This window comes from Aythya ferina, assembly GCF_964211825.1.
Source record: "Aythya ferina genome assembly, chromosome: 3".
In the NCBI taxonomy this organism is placed as follows: domain Eukaryota; kingdom Metazoa; phylum Chordata; class Aves; order Anseriformes; family Anatidae; genus Aythya; species Aythya ferina.
The window spans coordinates 49,884,999-49,901,025 of record NC_140298.1 but is presented as its reverse complement, the minus strand read 5'-3'; the positions used below and the strand labels follow the sequence as shown (position 1 = coordinate 49,901,025).

The 16,027-nt window shown below is 38.9% G+C and overlaps 1 protein-coding gene across 2 annotated transcripts in view; it reads left to right on the top strand.

The window, feature by feature from the left end:
• The window catches only part of EPM2A (EPM2A glucan phosphatase, laforin), a 57,417-nt gene extending 46,893 nt beyond the window's left edge, over positions 1-10,524 (top strand). For both annotated transcript variants that reach the window (XM_084513511.1, XM_084513510.1), the window contains exons 3-4: positions 3,777-4,018; positions 8,410-10,524. In XM_084513511.1, the coding sequence (XP_084369637.1) occupies positions 3,777-4,018; positions 8,410-8,690 (523 nt within the window). In that variant the 3' untranslated portion in view covers positions 8,691-10,524. The remainder of the gene's footprint in view (positions 1-3,776; positions 4,019-8,409) is intronic.
• The last annotated feature ends 5,503 nt before the right edge of the window (positions 10,525-16,027 follow it).

Here is a 16,027-nt window from a genome sequence, read left to right as displayed (position 1 = left end):
GGTTGGGTTGGTATTGTACTGCCTATGGAGGTCTAGGAATTAAAAGTCCTGTGCATCATTCTTTGGGAACATTTCTTCTAGCCTGAAAATGACAATCTGCTCCATTATAAATAAAAGTATGAGAATGCTAATCTTCCATTGCCTCAGACTCATTTTCTCCTTACAGATGGGAAGACTATTTGCATGTGCATTGATTAAATGGAATGCATTTCTTGTTCCAGATGCATTCATAGTGAATAGTTATAATTTAATCTAGGCTGTGCAGGGTCCTGGGGGGAAGCAGCCGAGTGTGATATATATCTGCATCATTAAAAATAATTTAAGTGTGATGACAGCTGGAAAATAACCATACAAGTGATTTCAGGGTGTTCCATATTTATTCCCTAGTAATAATAAATTGTTATTGGGTTTTTCAGTTTATAAGTCAAAATGCAGTTTTTTTAACATGTCAGCCTTCAGTCTGGGATCTGTAAGTCAAGTAAATCAAGCAGATACCTGCCTAACATTTAATCATTTTTACTACAAATTCAAACTTATCACATCCATTCGTTCATTTAATCCCCCAAAGTTCCCTTGAGGTAGGTAAATATCATGTTCACATTACCTATTGGGAACTGAGGCATAATGCAGGCTGAAAGAAACTGTACAGAAAGCAGCTTTAAAGAAAGGGTTTTTAGAAAACCTGCAAGTCTTAATCTCCCAAGTTAGCCAAATATTTTTTGATGTTGCTCTAGGGGATTTCTTCATTGCTAAACTGTGACTGAATTTACTGTGTCTTCTGAGACCATGCACGGTATACTATCCTTAGTAACATAAGGAGTTAACAATACAATAACAAAGTGTCATTTTAATATTAAAACAGAATTCTAAGTAAAATTTTGTTAAAACATGATACTGTTGTGATATTTGGGGAATATAAAAAGTGTTAATGGCTGAAAAGATTAGAGAAAGATTATAGGTTTACCAAACAGACATAATCCCTAAACATTTTTTTTTTTTTAACTGATGTAGGTTTCACTTAATCTACTGCTGGAAAACAATCACATGTGAGCTGGAAAGCAGAAGCTTCCAGGCAGCTCAAAGCAGTATTACATGACAGTAGAGGAAAGAGAATAAAATAACAGAGGTCTCTTTCCCATGCTGGGTACTCTCATTGTTAAAATCTAGTTACCTACTGAAGCACAGAAGCAGTTTACAGAAGGAAGGCCATATTGGAAAAAGAAAACTAAAAGCCTATTACTCATGTAAGAGATGTAAAAAATGAAATTAGCACTTTCTTGTTTTTAATAGGTGTGTTTGCTGGTCCTTAGCACAGTCAAGCCCTCAGCAGGGCTAACAAAAGTCTTTATATGAAATATAGCTGCTAAACTCTTTATCAGTTGCTGTGCTTGCATTTGCACTGACCTTTTCCTTCTTTCCTTCTCATGTAAGACAAAGTCAAGGTATGAACCAGATGAAGCCAAATAGAAATACAAGTACTCTACATTGGGATTATCCCAGAACTTTTATATAAACCGGCCAATAGAGCAGCTGTGCACTCCTGTTCTTTGCAGGAACTGTTTTCCAGAAAAAGAGCAGTAAAGGTACATCCAGCAAGACTAAGTCTTTAGAGTCATTAGTAAGTAAGGAGCTTGAAAACCAAGATCAATGCTGTATCTTTATCCTTTCAAAAGACAAACTCTAGGATGTGATCAGAAGACTAGTACACAAGAGTTTGTCCAAATAGAGGGATATATCAATTGTTGTTGTGGTCATTTTCTGAATATTACCACTGATCTGGCTAACTGAAGGGAAAAACGGTGATAAAAACTTGATAAACCATCAGTTGCTCGGTAAATACGTGACTATTATTGTTAAATAAAAAAAGTTTTTCTCATGGACCAGACTTGTTGCACTACAAAAAAAAAAAAAAAAAAAAAAAAAAAAGATCTATATCCCAGTGGTCTTGCAGATAGTTCATCTGTAATGTTTTCCCATTCAGTAATCACTAGGGAGAAAATTGTAAGGCATTGCTTTATCTGTAAGCAAGAGTACTACCCAGGATTTTATTTATCTCAAGAATGCTTTAGTCACTCCTAATTCAATCAAATGCTAGAAAACATGCTTTTTGTCTCCTGTCAAGGTAACTTATAAGATGTATTAGATGTTTCCCAAAATATCAAGAGAATTACATATGTATGAGTCTCTAGGAAAGCCTTTGATGGAACGATACTAATGTTCTTGTTCTTAAAAGACTATCCTCATATTGTCACAAAGCATTAGTGATATTGCCATTTTTTCTTTCATGCAGCACAGTTGAAATGGTTATTTTCTATATTTGTCTAAATTCTCGGGTTATCATTCATCGTCTGTGATCCAGAAAGTTGGTACTCAGTTACTCTATCCTGATATCAAGTTCTTTTTCTCACTGGAGTAGGGGCTGTTGGGGCCAATGGCTGTGTTTGGGTAGTTGGTATGCTGCTCATTGTGGATGCAGCTGAAATACAGTAAACAATAATAATAAAAAGTGTTTCATAGAGTGAGTTTCTGGTTTTCACAGTCTTAGAGTCTTAGTCTTCCACAGTCTTAGTAACATTGCAGAATTTAATAATTACCCATTGCACAGCTTAGCTAAATGCTACTTAGTACTTATTTCTGTCATAGTCCTATCAAATGGAAATAGCTAACTGATTAAGGTCTGTTTATATGAGTAACTATTCCTCAGAAAGAATAAGTTTTCCTGAAATTAAAAATGGGAAAAAAAAAAAAAAAAAGTATCAGAAATGTATGGCAGATATTTTATTTTTGAGGATCTTGCTTTTGTTGTAGCTTGCATTCATTTTTTTGCAGTTAATAAAGTTTGCAAGATTGGATACTCTACTGTGAGTGTATTTGGTGTAGTTTATGGATTATATGTTCAAAATAGATTCAAATCTATTTTAGATAACATCAGTTTAACTATGTGCAGATTAAATATCTCAATTGACAACAAAGCTCTTAATATTCAGTTTATATAAAAATCTGTTGGGACATAGGATAATTTTATGATTATTATTAACAGGGAAACTATAGAAGTCTTGAAGTTTGATTTGGAGAAGTACCAAAAAAGCAGATGTTTATATGCCCTACACATATCTCTTGAGTTTTCTTGACAAAATTTCTTGTTCTTCAAACCCTGAGGGAAGCTAGACATGTACTGTAATTCTGCATTTGATTTCTACTACTCCACAAGTGAAGAAGAAAATGAGAAGAAAATTACTAATTCATTTTTTAATTTTCTCATGGAAGGGTGGTTAAAGTTGTTCTTGTTTGTGTGTGTTTTTCTCCCTGTCTCCTGTCCTCATACCAGCAGCAACAAAGCTGGAAGAGAGTCCTATGTTTTTGACATTTTACTAGCATAATTCAGATTTGGATCATGTGAATCTTCTGTCTTTTTCTTTTGTGTAAATTGCACAAATCTTCAGAGTTTTCTTATTCTAATCTGTGATGTTATTAAGTATCCACTGCAGGCTTAATGATTGATGCCTTGGAGACCTGTGCTACTAATTATGCTCTGATTTTTTCTCAGACTCTCTGGCTCTTTGTGGTACGTTAGGAGCTCGATCCCCAACATCAAACATTACAAAATAAACAGTAATAAATTAGGAAATTGCTTACTGTATGACATGGAAATGTTGTACTTTAGAGTATTCATGCGATGGTGCAAAGCAGGTTTTGAGCTGGAACACCACTTAATTTGGCAGTTTCTGCATTTAGATATTTTAATCAAACCTACTTCAATCTCTTCTCCATGCTAGAATTCTGCCAAACATCTGGCTGGGAAGTTGCCCTCGGCAGCTGGAGCATGTGACTGTCAAGCTAAAACACGAGCTGGGTGTTACAGCGGTGATGAACTTCCAGACTGAGTGGGACATTGTTCAGAATTCCTGGGGCTGCAACCGCTACCCAGAACCCATGAGCCCTGAAATACTCATGAAACTATACAAAGAAGAAGGTCTTGCCTATGTCTGGATGCCAACCCCAGATATGAGCACTGAAGGTAATGCTCAGACCAATCTTGCAGCTAACTTAATAGTAACAAAATCTGTTAGTTACTAATATGTTGCTTCTGTTGCTTTCATGACAGCTTTTTTTTTTTTTTTTTTTTTTTTTTCTGTGTAAATTTTGTGTGAAAATATAGCTAGAGCCCAATGTGCATTTTCAGTTTTATTCGTATTTTCTGGTATCTAAAATACTTCGTATCTGCAGTATATGTATATTTGAGTTTAAAGCCAGACGACATTGATAACTGCTTGACTGTTGTTGCTTTTAGTTTGAATTCAGCCTGTATAATGAAAATGTGCTGTGTAGGTGGAAGACTGCAAGCTTGCACAGCAGGACAGCTTGCCATCCTTGCTGGTTAAAAACGGTGAGGCAGTGCTGCGTGTCTGGCTCAGCCGCTCCTTTCCCCTAGCAAATCATTTCTCTTTATCTATAGTATCCCAGTCTGATGAGTCTTTACAATCATTTCTTGCCGAGACCACCAGCTCTGGTGCAGGCATGTTCTGCAGTGGAGCAGAGAGTCACAGTGCACAGGCAAATTTCCTGAGCTGGGAAAACCCCAAGGGAGCGCAGAGACCACGGAGGGCCAAGAGTAATGGCGGCCACCATGACAGCTGCAACCCACTTGTGAGGAGCTCCAGTCATGGCATCCACCCAACAGAAAGTTGTGTCCTCCATGTCCCTTATGGCCTCTCTAGCCACAGGAACCAACACAGCTACCCAGACAGAGCACCCAAGGGAACGTGTGGCTATACAGGTCTCAGGCTGCACAATGTGCCCGAGTTTTCTGACAGTGTCTGATGGCAACAATGAGTACACCTGTGGGAGGTACACCATGTAGAAGAATGGCTCAGGCTGGTGACAGAGGTTTGGGAGGAGGTGGGCATGCTGAGGAGCATCAGGGAGTCGGGGGAGATTGACTGGTGAAATTGTGCTCTCCAATGCAAGAAACAAAGGATCCCATACCATCTTTCCACCAGGTAGGAGGGGACCTAAGGGATGGCAGGGAATTGAAGCAGGTTTCTGTTTGGGGTAGCAGGCAAATCCCCTCCCTGCCTATCTCACCTTCTTAGGTGCCCTTACACAACAGGACAACAGGTGTGAGGCTCTGGCATTTGACGGGCAGGCAAATGATGCAGACGAAGGTCTTTTCAGGTTAGAGGGGTCACTTAAGCAAGTCAGCCTACCCCCTATATTGCAATCACCTTCATCATGGAAAAAAAGAAGGGTTGTGACTCCCTTCTGAGGGGAACGGGGGGCCTGATACGCTGACTGCACTCAACCCATAGGGAAGTCTGCTGCCTCCCTGTGGACCAAGTAAAAGCTGTTACTAGAAAGCTCACTAGCCTGGTACAGCCCTGTAATTATTATCCATTATTTGTTTTTCATGTTGGCAGTGATGAAATAGCAAAGAGAAATCCAAGGGCAAACAAAAAAGACTTCAGGACCTTGGGGCAATTGGTTAAAGGATTAGGGGCACAGGTAGCGTGTTATTCTATCTTTCCAGTAGCAGGAAACAGTATTGAGAAGAACAGGCAGACCTAGCTGTTCAAAATGTGGCTCTGAGGCTAATGTTATCAGCAGAATTTTGGATTTATTGATCGTGGGATGTTCTACACAACATCAGGCCAGCTGGAGCCTGATGTGTTGCATCTTTCTCAGAGAAAGGGAGAAAGATTTTTGCACAGGAGCTAGGGCTGATTGATAGAGCTTTACACTAGATTTAAAGGAGTAGAGGGATAAAACCATGCTTTCCAGTGATAAGCTAAGGGACAGCATGACAAAATTTGAGGGATTGGATGCTAGTGATATCCTTTGGTGAGCTCCATGAGGTGCTGGGTACAATGAAAGCACATTTGAAAAATTTCTACACAAATACACACAACATGAGGAACAAGTATGAGAAGCTAGAAGTCTTGGCTCAGTCCCAGAGGGTTGGTAGGCATTGGAATAGGCTGCCCAGGGAAGTGGTTGAGTCATCCTCCCTGGAGGTCTTTAAAAGATGTTTAGATGTAGAGCTTAGTGATATGGTTTAGTGGAGGATTTGTTAGTGTTAGGTCAGAGGTTGGACTCGGTGATCTTGGAGGTCTCTTCCAACCTATATGATTCTGTGATTCTGTGACATCATTGGCATAATGATGGGAAGAAAAGTCTTGTGTCTGGTTTGTTATGATGGATGATTACAGGCTCTTCAGAAGGGGCAAGCAGGGCACACGAAGCAGGGGGGTGCTGCTGCATGTAATGGAGGTGCTGGGCTGTATGGAGCTGGTACCTGGTAATGACAGGGTTGAATGTCTCTGGGTAAGGATTAAGAGACAAGCAAATAATGTGGATGTCATTGTGGTAGTCTACTATCAGCCACCCAGCCAGTATGATGACACCAATAAATTGTTCTTTAAGGAACTAAGAGATACCTCTAGATCATCCACTCTTGTCTTTATGGGTGGCTTCGACTTACCAGATGTGAACTGGGCTGGTTCTCGTTAAAGTTTTCATAAGTGACTTGGATGCAGGACTTGAAGGTATAATAAATTTAGAGATTACACTAAACTGGGAGGACCTGTTGACTCTGTTGAAGGTAGAGAGGCCTTGCAGAAAGATCTTAACAAATTAGAGGGCTGGGCAATCACCAACCATATGAAGTTTAAGAAGAACAAATGCTGGATTCTGCACCTGGGATGGGGCAGCACTGGCTCTACGTACTGCCTAGGGGTTGAGAGGCTGGAGAGCAGCCCCGTGGAAAGGAATCTGAGGTTTCTGGTTGATGGCAAAATGTATATGAGTCAACAGTGTGCCCTGGCAGCCAAAAGGGCCAACCATATCCTGGGATGCATCAAGCATGGCATTACTAACTGGTTGAGGGAAGTGACTGTCCAGCCCTACACTACACAGGTGTGGTCTCACCTCGAGCACTGTGTGCAGTTTTGGGCACCACAACATAAGAAGAACATGAAACTATTAGAGCATGTCCAAAGGAAGGCTATGAAGGTAGTAAACGGTCTAGAGGAGATGTATGAGGAGTGGCTGAGGTCCCTTGGTTTGTACAGTCCAGGAAAGGGGAGGCTGAGGGTAGGCCTGATGGCTGCCTACAGCTTTCTCACAAGGGGAGTGAAGGTGCAGATGCTGATCTATTTTCTGTGGTGACCAGAGATAGGAACCGAGGAAATGATGTGGAGCTGTGACAGGGGAGGTTCAGATTGGGTGTCAGGAAAAAGTTCTTCACTGAGAGGGTGGTCAGGCAGTGGAACAGGCTCCTCAGGGAAGTGGTCACAGTACCAAACCTGCTAGACCGAGTTCAAGAAGTGTGTAGACAGTGCTCTCAGATGCATGGTCTTATTTTTGTGTGATCCTATGTGGAGCCAGGAGTCGGACTCGATGATACTTGTGGGTCCCTTCCAGCTCAGGACATTCTATGATTCTATGATTATGTGTTTTATATAATTATTAATTATTCATTATTTAGGACACCCATGGTGCATTCTGTCATAACATAATCTTTTTAATTTCTACATTAGAATGCTTAGTCCAAAATCTTGGTTTTAGCCAGTAGTCTAGGAAGCATGCATGTTTTTGAGTGAGTAGTCTACCAGCTGAACAGAATGCTTCCAATAGAGTGAAGTATCACTGCCACAAATAGGGAGCTGTCATATCTGTAATAGGATATCAGGGAGGACAGGAGAGAGAGGACAGGAGACCTTAAGACAGGGATTTGAAAGGACTTAATGTCAGTGCTCATCTGTGCCATGTGGAAAAGTTAAACTTTGATGTTTGCAGCTTCAATTTGCAGAGTAGTAGGGAGAGGTATAAGGAAATGTGGTATTATCAAGAAATACAGTATTCTGACTCCCTTGGGAGTCAGAAAGGCTGTTTTTCACTTTTTTACCATATCCTTAGTACACGAGTATATCATAAAATGTTAAAGAGTACAGGAAAACTATCTTTTGTTCTCCCTCCCTCCCTCCCTTACTATTGGCATTATGGTCTTCATTACCAGGTTTTGGAAAGCAGCAGTATGTAGGTAGATACACAGACTGGTGGTAAAAAATATTTTATTTTTGGCTTGCTAACATTAATGATATATAAGACGTGCTGCTTGATGTAATTTGCTGCCTTATCTCAGTCCCTGTGAAAATGAATATGCCACACACATCCAGCGTTAATCAGGGTGTGTATTTAGAGAAGACTTGGGGCATTTTACAGATTTTGTGTGATCCAAATCTACATTGCAAGAAGAAATGAAGGTTAAAATAGAAGGTCATTTGAAAGAAAATAATAAATACATCAGGTTTGCCCTTGTGACTCACAGTGAATCAGGCTATACTGATAAAATCTCAACCATGAACATAACTTTCTCAAATACTTGTGACTGTGCCTTGTTTTTATCCTTAGGAAGAATACAGATGTTGCCACAAGCTGTCTGCCTATTGCATGGGCTGCTGGAGAATGGACACACTGTCTATGTTCACTGCAACGCTGGCGTTGGCAGGTCTACGGCTGCTGTCAGTGGCTGGCTGAAGTACGTGATGGGATGGAACATACGGAAGGTGCAGTACTTCTTGGCTTCCCGGAGACCAGCTGTCTACATAGATGAGGAAGCCCTGATTCGTGCTGAAGATGATTTCTACCAGAAATTTGGACCTCTTCGTTCCTCATGCAAAGTGCAAGAGTAGAAAAGCAGGAGAGGAAAAGGAAGGTGAAGACAAATCCTTGCATGTGAACCCCAAGGATTTAGAAATCATGAGTCAAATTTCTGCCTCTTCTCATCAGATTATACACTTGTCATAACAGCCTGAAAATTTTGTTAAGAAGTGCCTTTGAGTGTTTTTTTATTTGCCTTCTTTAAGTTGATGCGATTCATGTTTTCAGGCCTTTAGCTGCAAATACAAGACCTAGAAGCTCTGCAAAGGGAAACTAAGATTTTGTTTTAATTACTTGTCTACAGGAACTTAAGCAAGGTTCCTAGGTTTTTAGGGTAGACACTAAATAAGATAAGAAATAAAATAACTACTGTTGGCAGTATTTTAGTGAGAAGAAATTCTGAAAAAGAATTCTCAGAAAAACAGATACATATGTTGACTGACTTCATGTTCAAGTTTTGATGGGGCTGATAGTCAAAGTTGCTCAGTTATTTTAGAGTGTACATTATTGAAATGTTTTCTAGTAATTTTTAGAATAATGGTATTAATGAGAAAGACCAGAATGAAAGTGATTTTCCATATGAGTTCCTTAAACAAAAACTGATGGCTAATGCAGTGAACTAAAGTTTGCTTTCTTTGCCTGTCCAGTCAGTGTTAAATATTATGAGTTACAGCTATCTTCTTTTATGACATTGAGGTTAAGCTACAATGTGACATGAAGAGAGGAAGCAGCTCCACTTAATAGAGTCTTACTGTGTTGCAGAGAAAAACTGCTATTTATTACATTATCCTAGTCTGTGAGCTCTGTAAGTCACAGGTACGTTTTGCTTTTCTGGTACATGCAGTGCTATGAAGTGGGATCTCTGGGTGCTATGTCAATCAGTGACATAGTGACCACTAGCCTAAAGCAGAACTACTTGGTGAGCATCTGCGTATGACTGGCAGCACAGCCTCTGTGTTGTTCACCTAGATGGATTTCTTCTCTACAGCAGAAATCTCTTAATGTGGAAGAAGTCTTTTCAGCCTGTGGAAGCTGATGGTGGGCTGTCTCTGGGGTGAATGGAGCAAGTGTGTTCCTCTATAGGAGCAAAGAAAAACTCTTTGGGCAGTTTACTCAGGAATGTGGTCTAGGTCAGGCTGGTGTTGGCTCTGTGGATGATCCCTAATGTTTTCCAGAGCTGCTCAGTCCCTTAGCTAAACTAAGAAGTGGTACCAGTAGCTTCCAGCCCTGCTCAGGTAAAACCAATTTATCGTAGGTTATGTCCAAGAGAGATCAAGGGAGAGAAAGCGTTCCCTAAGTAACAGAGGATTAAGTATGCATCAAGATATGAATTTAATTTCTATGGGTTCAGTAAAATCTCTTTACTTTTCAGCCAGACATCTTATTCCTCTAAAGAACCAGTCAGTGCCAGAGTAGTTTAGCTGATATATTTTGATTATCTGAATACTTAATGGAAAAACTATTGGATTTGAACTGTTTATGGAGAAAGTCCAGCATAATGCAATGTAATGTTTTATTTATCTTTAATTATCTTCAAAAGGAAGATGGCAATTTAAGTTATTCTAAGTGCATGGTTTTGATCTCGAATTTATTTTTTTTGTTGTTTTGTTTTGTTTTGCTTTGAAATAACATTGCCTGTTTAGATATGAACTGTTAATGGATAATGTCCAGCATAACACAATATGTTTTATTTATCTTGTATTTATATCATCTTCAAAAAGAAAAGTTTATTTAAGTTATTCTATAAGTGTGATTTTGATAATTACTTTGTTTCTGGTTTTGTTTTTGTTTTTTGCTTTGAAATAACACTGCCTGTTTAGAAAGCGGATGACAAAAGTTCACTATTAAATAACTATTCACTATTAATTCCAGCACTTTATTTTCTTGTATGTGTTTGGCTCCCAATTTCATAAATAGCAAGAAGGGCAATGGCAGATATTTCTGTATAGACGTGGGACCAGCCACTTGAATGGTTATGATCTATTGCTTGTCCGCTATACTGAGTAAGTTTTGATGGGCTGTTGAGAAGGAAATCTCAAAAAGCAGAGCCCAGCAAAGATGTGTGGGTGATAAGGCACCTCTGGTACCTGCACAGACCAAAACCAGGGGTTACTCTGCAGCCCAATGGGATAGCAGAAGGGGTGTGTGAGTGCTGCTCCCAGACTGTTTTGGGTGCTGCTGCTGTCTGCCCCTCCAAAACAAGCACTGAGAATGGGAGGATGGCACAAGAAGTAGAAACTAGAACTCACTTAATTTTACAGTTCTTTTGAGATATGTTTGAAACCCCAAGCTTAAAATGTGTTTCAAAGCCTCCCTGACAGACAGTCCTTTCCATTAGATGCAACTTGTAATGTATGTTGGGACCAGCAATTGCAGTTTTGCTCCTGACATTTTATTTGTTTCACAGCTGATTATATTTATTTTTAGTGCTCTTGGGACTGTACAGTGCATAACATGGCATAAACAAGTGAGTATATAGCTAAAGAGGTATAACCATGCTGTGTTGGCTATTCCCTAATACTGATTTTGGTGGCAGTGGAAGCAGACTTTTGCTTCATCTCTTGAAGGGTAAAAATTCAAATTATACAGAAGCTATACATTCAAGGAAGGCCTAGCAAGGGGACGTTAATTAATTGTTTATTGTCATTTCAGCTTCCTTGTCTGCTAACCTGCTGGGGGGCAATATCATATACAGATTGCATTAGCTGATGAAAAACATGAAAACAACTTGCCAAAGTCACATTAACAATGAATGCAAAGAGTTCCCATGACTTGCAGTCCCTTTGTACCTATTTGTAGCTTACTTTTTTTTTTTTTTTTTTTTCCTCATTGCCACATTCCTGCTTTTCTCATTGAAGACCACCCTGTTGGGTAACATTCATTAAAAGTTCTGTCTGCTGAAAGTCACCAGGAATTTAAATGGTAAAGTGATTGTTGCAAGAGGGTACAGTAACAAAAAAAGCAATCATATAAAAATATTCAACTTCTCCAACTGTATAATTACATGATAGAGCTGCATCTAGAGGTTAACTATTAGAATTGCAATCTGTAACATGTTCTTTTGCTGATTGGATCATTAGCTGTTTCCACATACTAGACTCCTTATGCAATTTGGATGTCAGGATGAGGACAGCTCTGATGTATCCTTGTATACTTCTTCACTAGGTTAGTTATAAAAGTGCTGTGATGCTTAGACGAGAACAACTCCTATAGAAGGAATCACAAAGAAATAAAGAATATAAGTTATTTTACAGCGCACCCAAGAAGCCAAACACATGCATACATAGACAACAATGGGAACTAGGTATAAATATTTTGATATCTCATCGTCTTAAAACATTGTTTGGAGAAAATACTTTTCAGATATGAAAGTATTCTCTGCTCTGTTCCAGCATATTTTTTATCTTTGTGAAATTGAAGAAGTGGAGTTTGCTACTTGGGATGGGACTATTTATGATTCGGGGTACTTAGGGAAACTCAATGCATTATTAGGCCTAGCCAGAGCTGCACAGATAGCAGAGCTATGCTCAGATAGCTCTTAGAAGCAATTTTGTAACAAACTAAGCCCCTTGAAGGATGGGTTGGGATTTGAGTGGTCTGGTTTCATGATTTTGTTGCCTTATGACATCAGAAGGTGAGTAATGGGGATCTCCTGTGTGAGATTTTAGGTAGGCAATGCGGTCTGGTGGTGGAGACTGGGTTGGCTGGCAGGGCTGCTAAATACCTTCATTTCTCTCTTCCTCCTTATGGGTAACTGCATACTTCAAACTTTGTTCCTTTTGGTACTTTTCTGCTCTAGGTGCTTAGGTTACAAGTTTTCCCTGTCTGTTTGTACAGTGTCAAGCACAGTGGAGCTCTGGATGAGGCCAGGACTGCTGTATTTTTACTATGTTGTGCTTTTGAGTAACTGAAAAGTCTTGCAACTGTTAACTGAGTGGGGTGTGCTGCACAAAAACATATGCAAAACTCTCTGCTCTGGGGTAGAATTAGGGTTTGGACTGCAGGCCAGTCCTCCTGAGCAAAGATAATAGAAAAGGCTAGGCTCTTTGTTGTGCAGGAGCAGGTAATAAACCCCGTTTAAAACAAGAACGTTCAACACACAAGAAAATACTAGGCAACTCTGTACATGCCAAGGTCAGACTCCTCTTTCTGAGTTCAAATTCATAGCTTAACACATTGACTTTACTTGTCTGCAGCTGAGAAAAAAAGTTTGATTGAAATTCATCAAATAAATTTGCCATAACTTTATTATCTCACCTCTTCTTTCATACTTCATCATTAAATTGCAGTGAGAGTTATCGTATCAACGGTACTTTAACTACATATATATATATTAATATAATTCGTTTAAATAAATACACTGGGAGGCTGTGAAGAAATATTTGGAAGCATAATAACTGCCACAAAAGCATATATTTGGCAAGCAAGCCCTAACTTCCTGAAGGATAATGAACATCAAGCTGCCCTTAGCTAAAATGGAATTGGATTAATGTAACAGAGGGTAGGATATATAGGGCTTTCTCCAACTCTAGCTGTTTGCATTCTCAGTGTTAAATCAGCACCTCTGCAGTTATTTCTTTAAACAAATTCTGCTGGAAAAAAATAATGGTTTATTTTCCACATTTATATAGCTTAAAGGAAAAGGGGCAGCTCTGAGGAAGAAACCTTTTGAACAGTGGAAGCTAAAGAATTAACCCTTTTCCTGTTGCACCATGACACAACAATGACATCACCAATGAAACCAAACTATATTAATTCATAATTGATCTTCCTAAATTAGCAAAGAAAAGCAAATTTTTCAAGAGCAATGACATTGCCATATATTAGCATAATTGCATAGTTGTGATATAATCAACCAAATACATGTTGTTGGCCCTTCAGCTTTGATAACATTGAACCTATAGGGTATTTGTTCTCAGTTAGATATCTATTTTCTTGCTGCATACTCTCACCTCAAGATGATTCATCTTGGTCTTGACTAATTTTGTTGACTCCTTTCTTGACAAGAAAGGAATCTTGACTAAACATTACAGTATTTGTAAAGATAAGTAATAAGCATTTAAAAAAAACCACCTTTTATAAGTATCAAAGCTTGTCTGGGGATAAGGAAATAAGAACAGTTATGCCCTGTAAAATAAGCATGGTGACAATGTGAGCCTTAGCCCTATGCAATTTAGACTTTTTGCACTTAAACATGTCCTATTTGGAAGACTGAATTTGTAAAGATTGCAGAATAATGTCTGTGATTTGGCAATTATTTCCATGCTGATATTTTTATATTTACATCAAGGAAATTAGAAGGCCTGTTTATTTACGTGCTGGTAAAATATTAAATGATACCTCATTCTTGATTTAGATGATGTGAGGAAAAAGCATAAAACAGATGCCAAGAAAAAAATTCTAATGCTGGGCAGGTTTCTATGGCCTTTACTTAATGTCATTATAACAAAATTTGTTTTGTGCTAATGCAGTTTCAGCAGGGAAATATTTAACAGTCAGGCCATCATCCAACAGTAGCAGCCATAAATTGGGCAGCCAGCCCAAAGTCACTGCAACAAATCAAATCCTGAAAGTGAATCTAATCTCCAAAAATTCAATAAAATACATAAACATAGAGGTTAAATTAATGTAAGGATTGTATTTGGAGAAGGGGAAAATACATAGATATATAGTATAATTGTGTCTAATGTCAAAGGGAAAGGTATTTGGAGTGGGATAGCAAACACCATGACTCACTTGAAAATGTGATCAATACATTGGATAGAAGTAGAGCTGGTATTTAAAATCTGTTAACCTGTTAAAAGTCTCTACCAAAATATTTAGACTTAAAATGCAGTTACAATATTTAGCTGTATAGAGAAAAAAACGTAGAAGAGTAATTTCTCAAGAACACAGACCTATTTTACACCCTCTCTTGGGCAATCAACTGATGGAGTGCACTTAAGCAGGTGGAGCTTTATGAGCACAAAAGTGGTTGCTGATGCTGTGTGGTTTGGCAATCAAACAATTCCCTTCCATGGAGATGTGTTGTTCTGAAATAGGATCAATGAGGCTATTCTTTAGAAGAACTAAAGGGAAGGGCACATCTTAAAATGTGCTTAAATGATAACTGCAGATGGAGGTGTAGAGAAATGGATGTCTCCATGGAGTCTTTCCCTTGGCATGCATCCTGCTGAAACAGAACAGCCTCTTAGAGGTATTCTGCCTTGCAGAACCTGTGCTTGAAGCCAGAGCACCATGATAGGAAATTTTAAAAGTGAGTGGCAGTGGCCCTGACACCCATTAGCTGATTGTTAAATGCCATCATTCAGACTGCTGACATGTTTGGCTGAGCTGAGCAAAATTAGATGAAGGCTGCTGTGTGGGTGTCTGAGGCACTCAAAGGTGGGAGCTAAAAATCATCTTGCAGGACTAAGATGTACCAGCATGATCCAGCCAGGAGAAGGTTGAACTGGAGAAACAAGAGACAGGTCTTCCACACACTCTGACACTGCCGGTGAAATGGATGAAATAAATTCAACTCTCTTTATTTGAGTTATTTGGTGTCTGACAATGTCATGAACGATACTTAACTTCAGTCCACTATCAGTAATTGTATGGGACAACTGCTGTTCTCAGTGCCTCCATCCACAATGGCTGTGCGGGTGCCTGCACAGTCACTACTACAGGCAACCAAACTGTAAAATGCTGCTTTGAGTTCTTGATTTCTCCTGCCCTTTCTATATAGTAAAGCATATGCATTATTTTGCAGTAAGGTTCATGCAAAGGACTATTTTTCTCAAGAAGAGAACAAGGTATGTACTAGAGAAAGATTTAGAAGCAGGAGTTGGAAAATATGTGAACTGAAGAACAAAGTGAACTGTGGAGATTAGACAGAGCTCAGTGAGACACAAATATATCGCAACACCCAATGAGCAATAAAAGCACAATGATATCCACCGGAATAGCAAAGCCTGGCAAACTATTCAACAAAATCTGCCAAGATCATTATTTCTGAGAGGAAAAAATTTGATTAGGTCTCTCTTGATTGCTGGGAACATGACTCGAGTACACTTCAGAAAATGCTGAGTTATGCCATTTGTGCATTTCTGCTTATGGAACTGAAATCTATAACATTATTTTAGCTGTGAACATGGTTCTTATTTTACATTCCTGAGTAGCAATAATTTCAGTGTGTCTTCCAGTGGCATCCAGATTTAAAAAGAAAAAAAAAAAAAAAAAAGCAACCCTGAAGCATCCTACCAGAAATTTATATAAATTATATATATTTAAGGTAATTTCTGTGCTTTCAATGAACATAATCCGTGTTTATTGGGGCATTACTGAGCTTAGAATGTGCAGTTATCTTTTACTTCTCTGCTGTCTCATA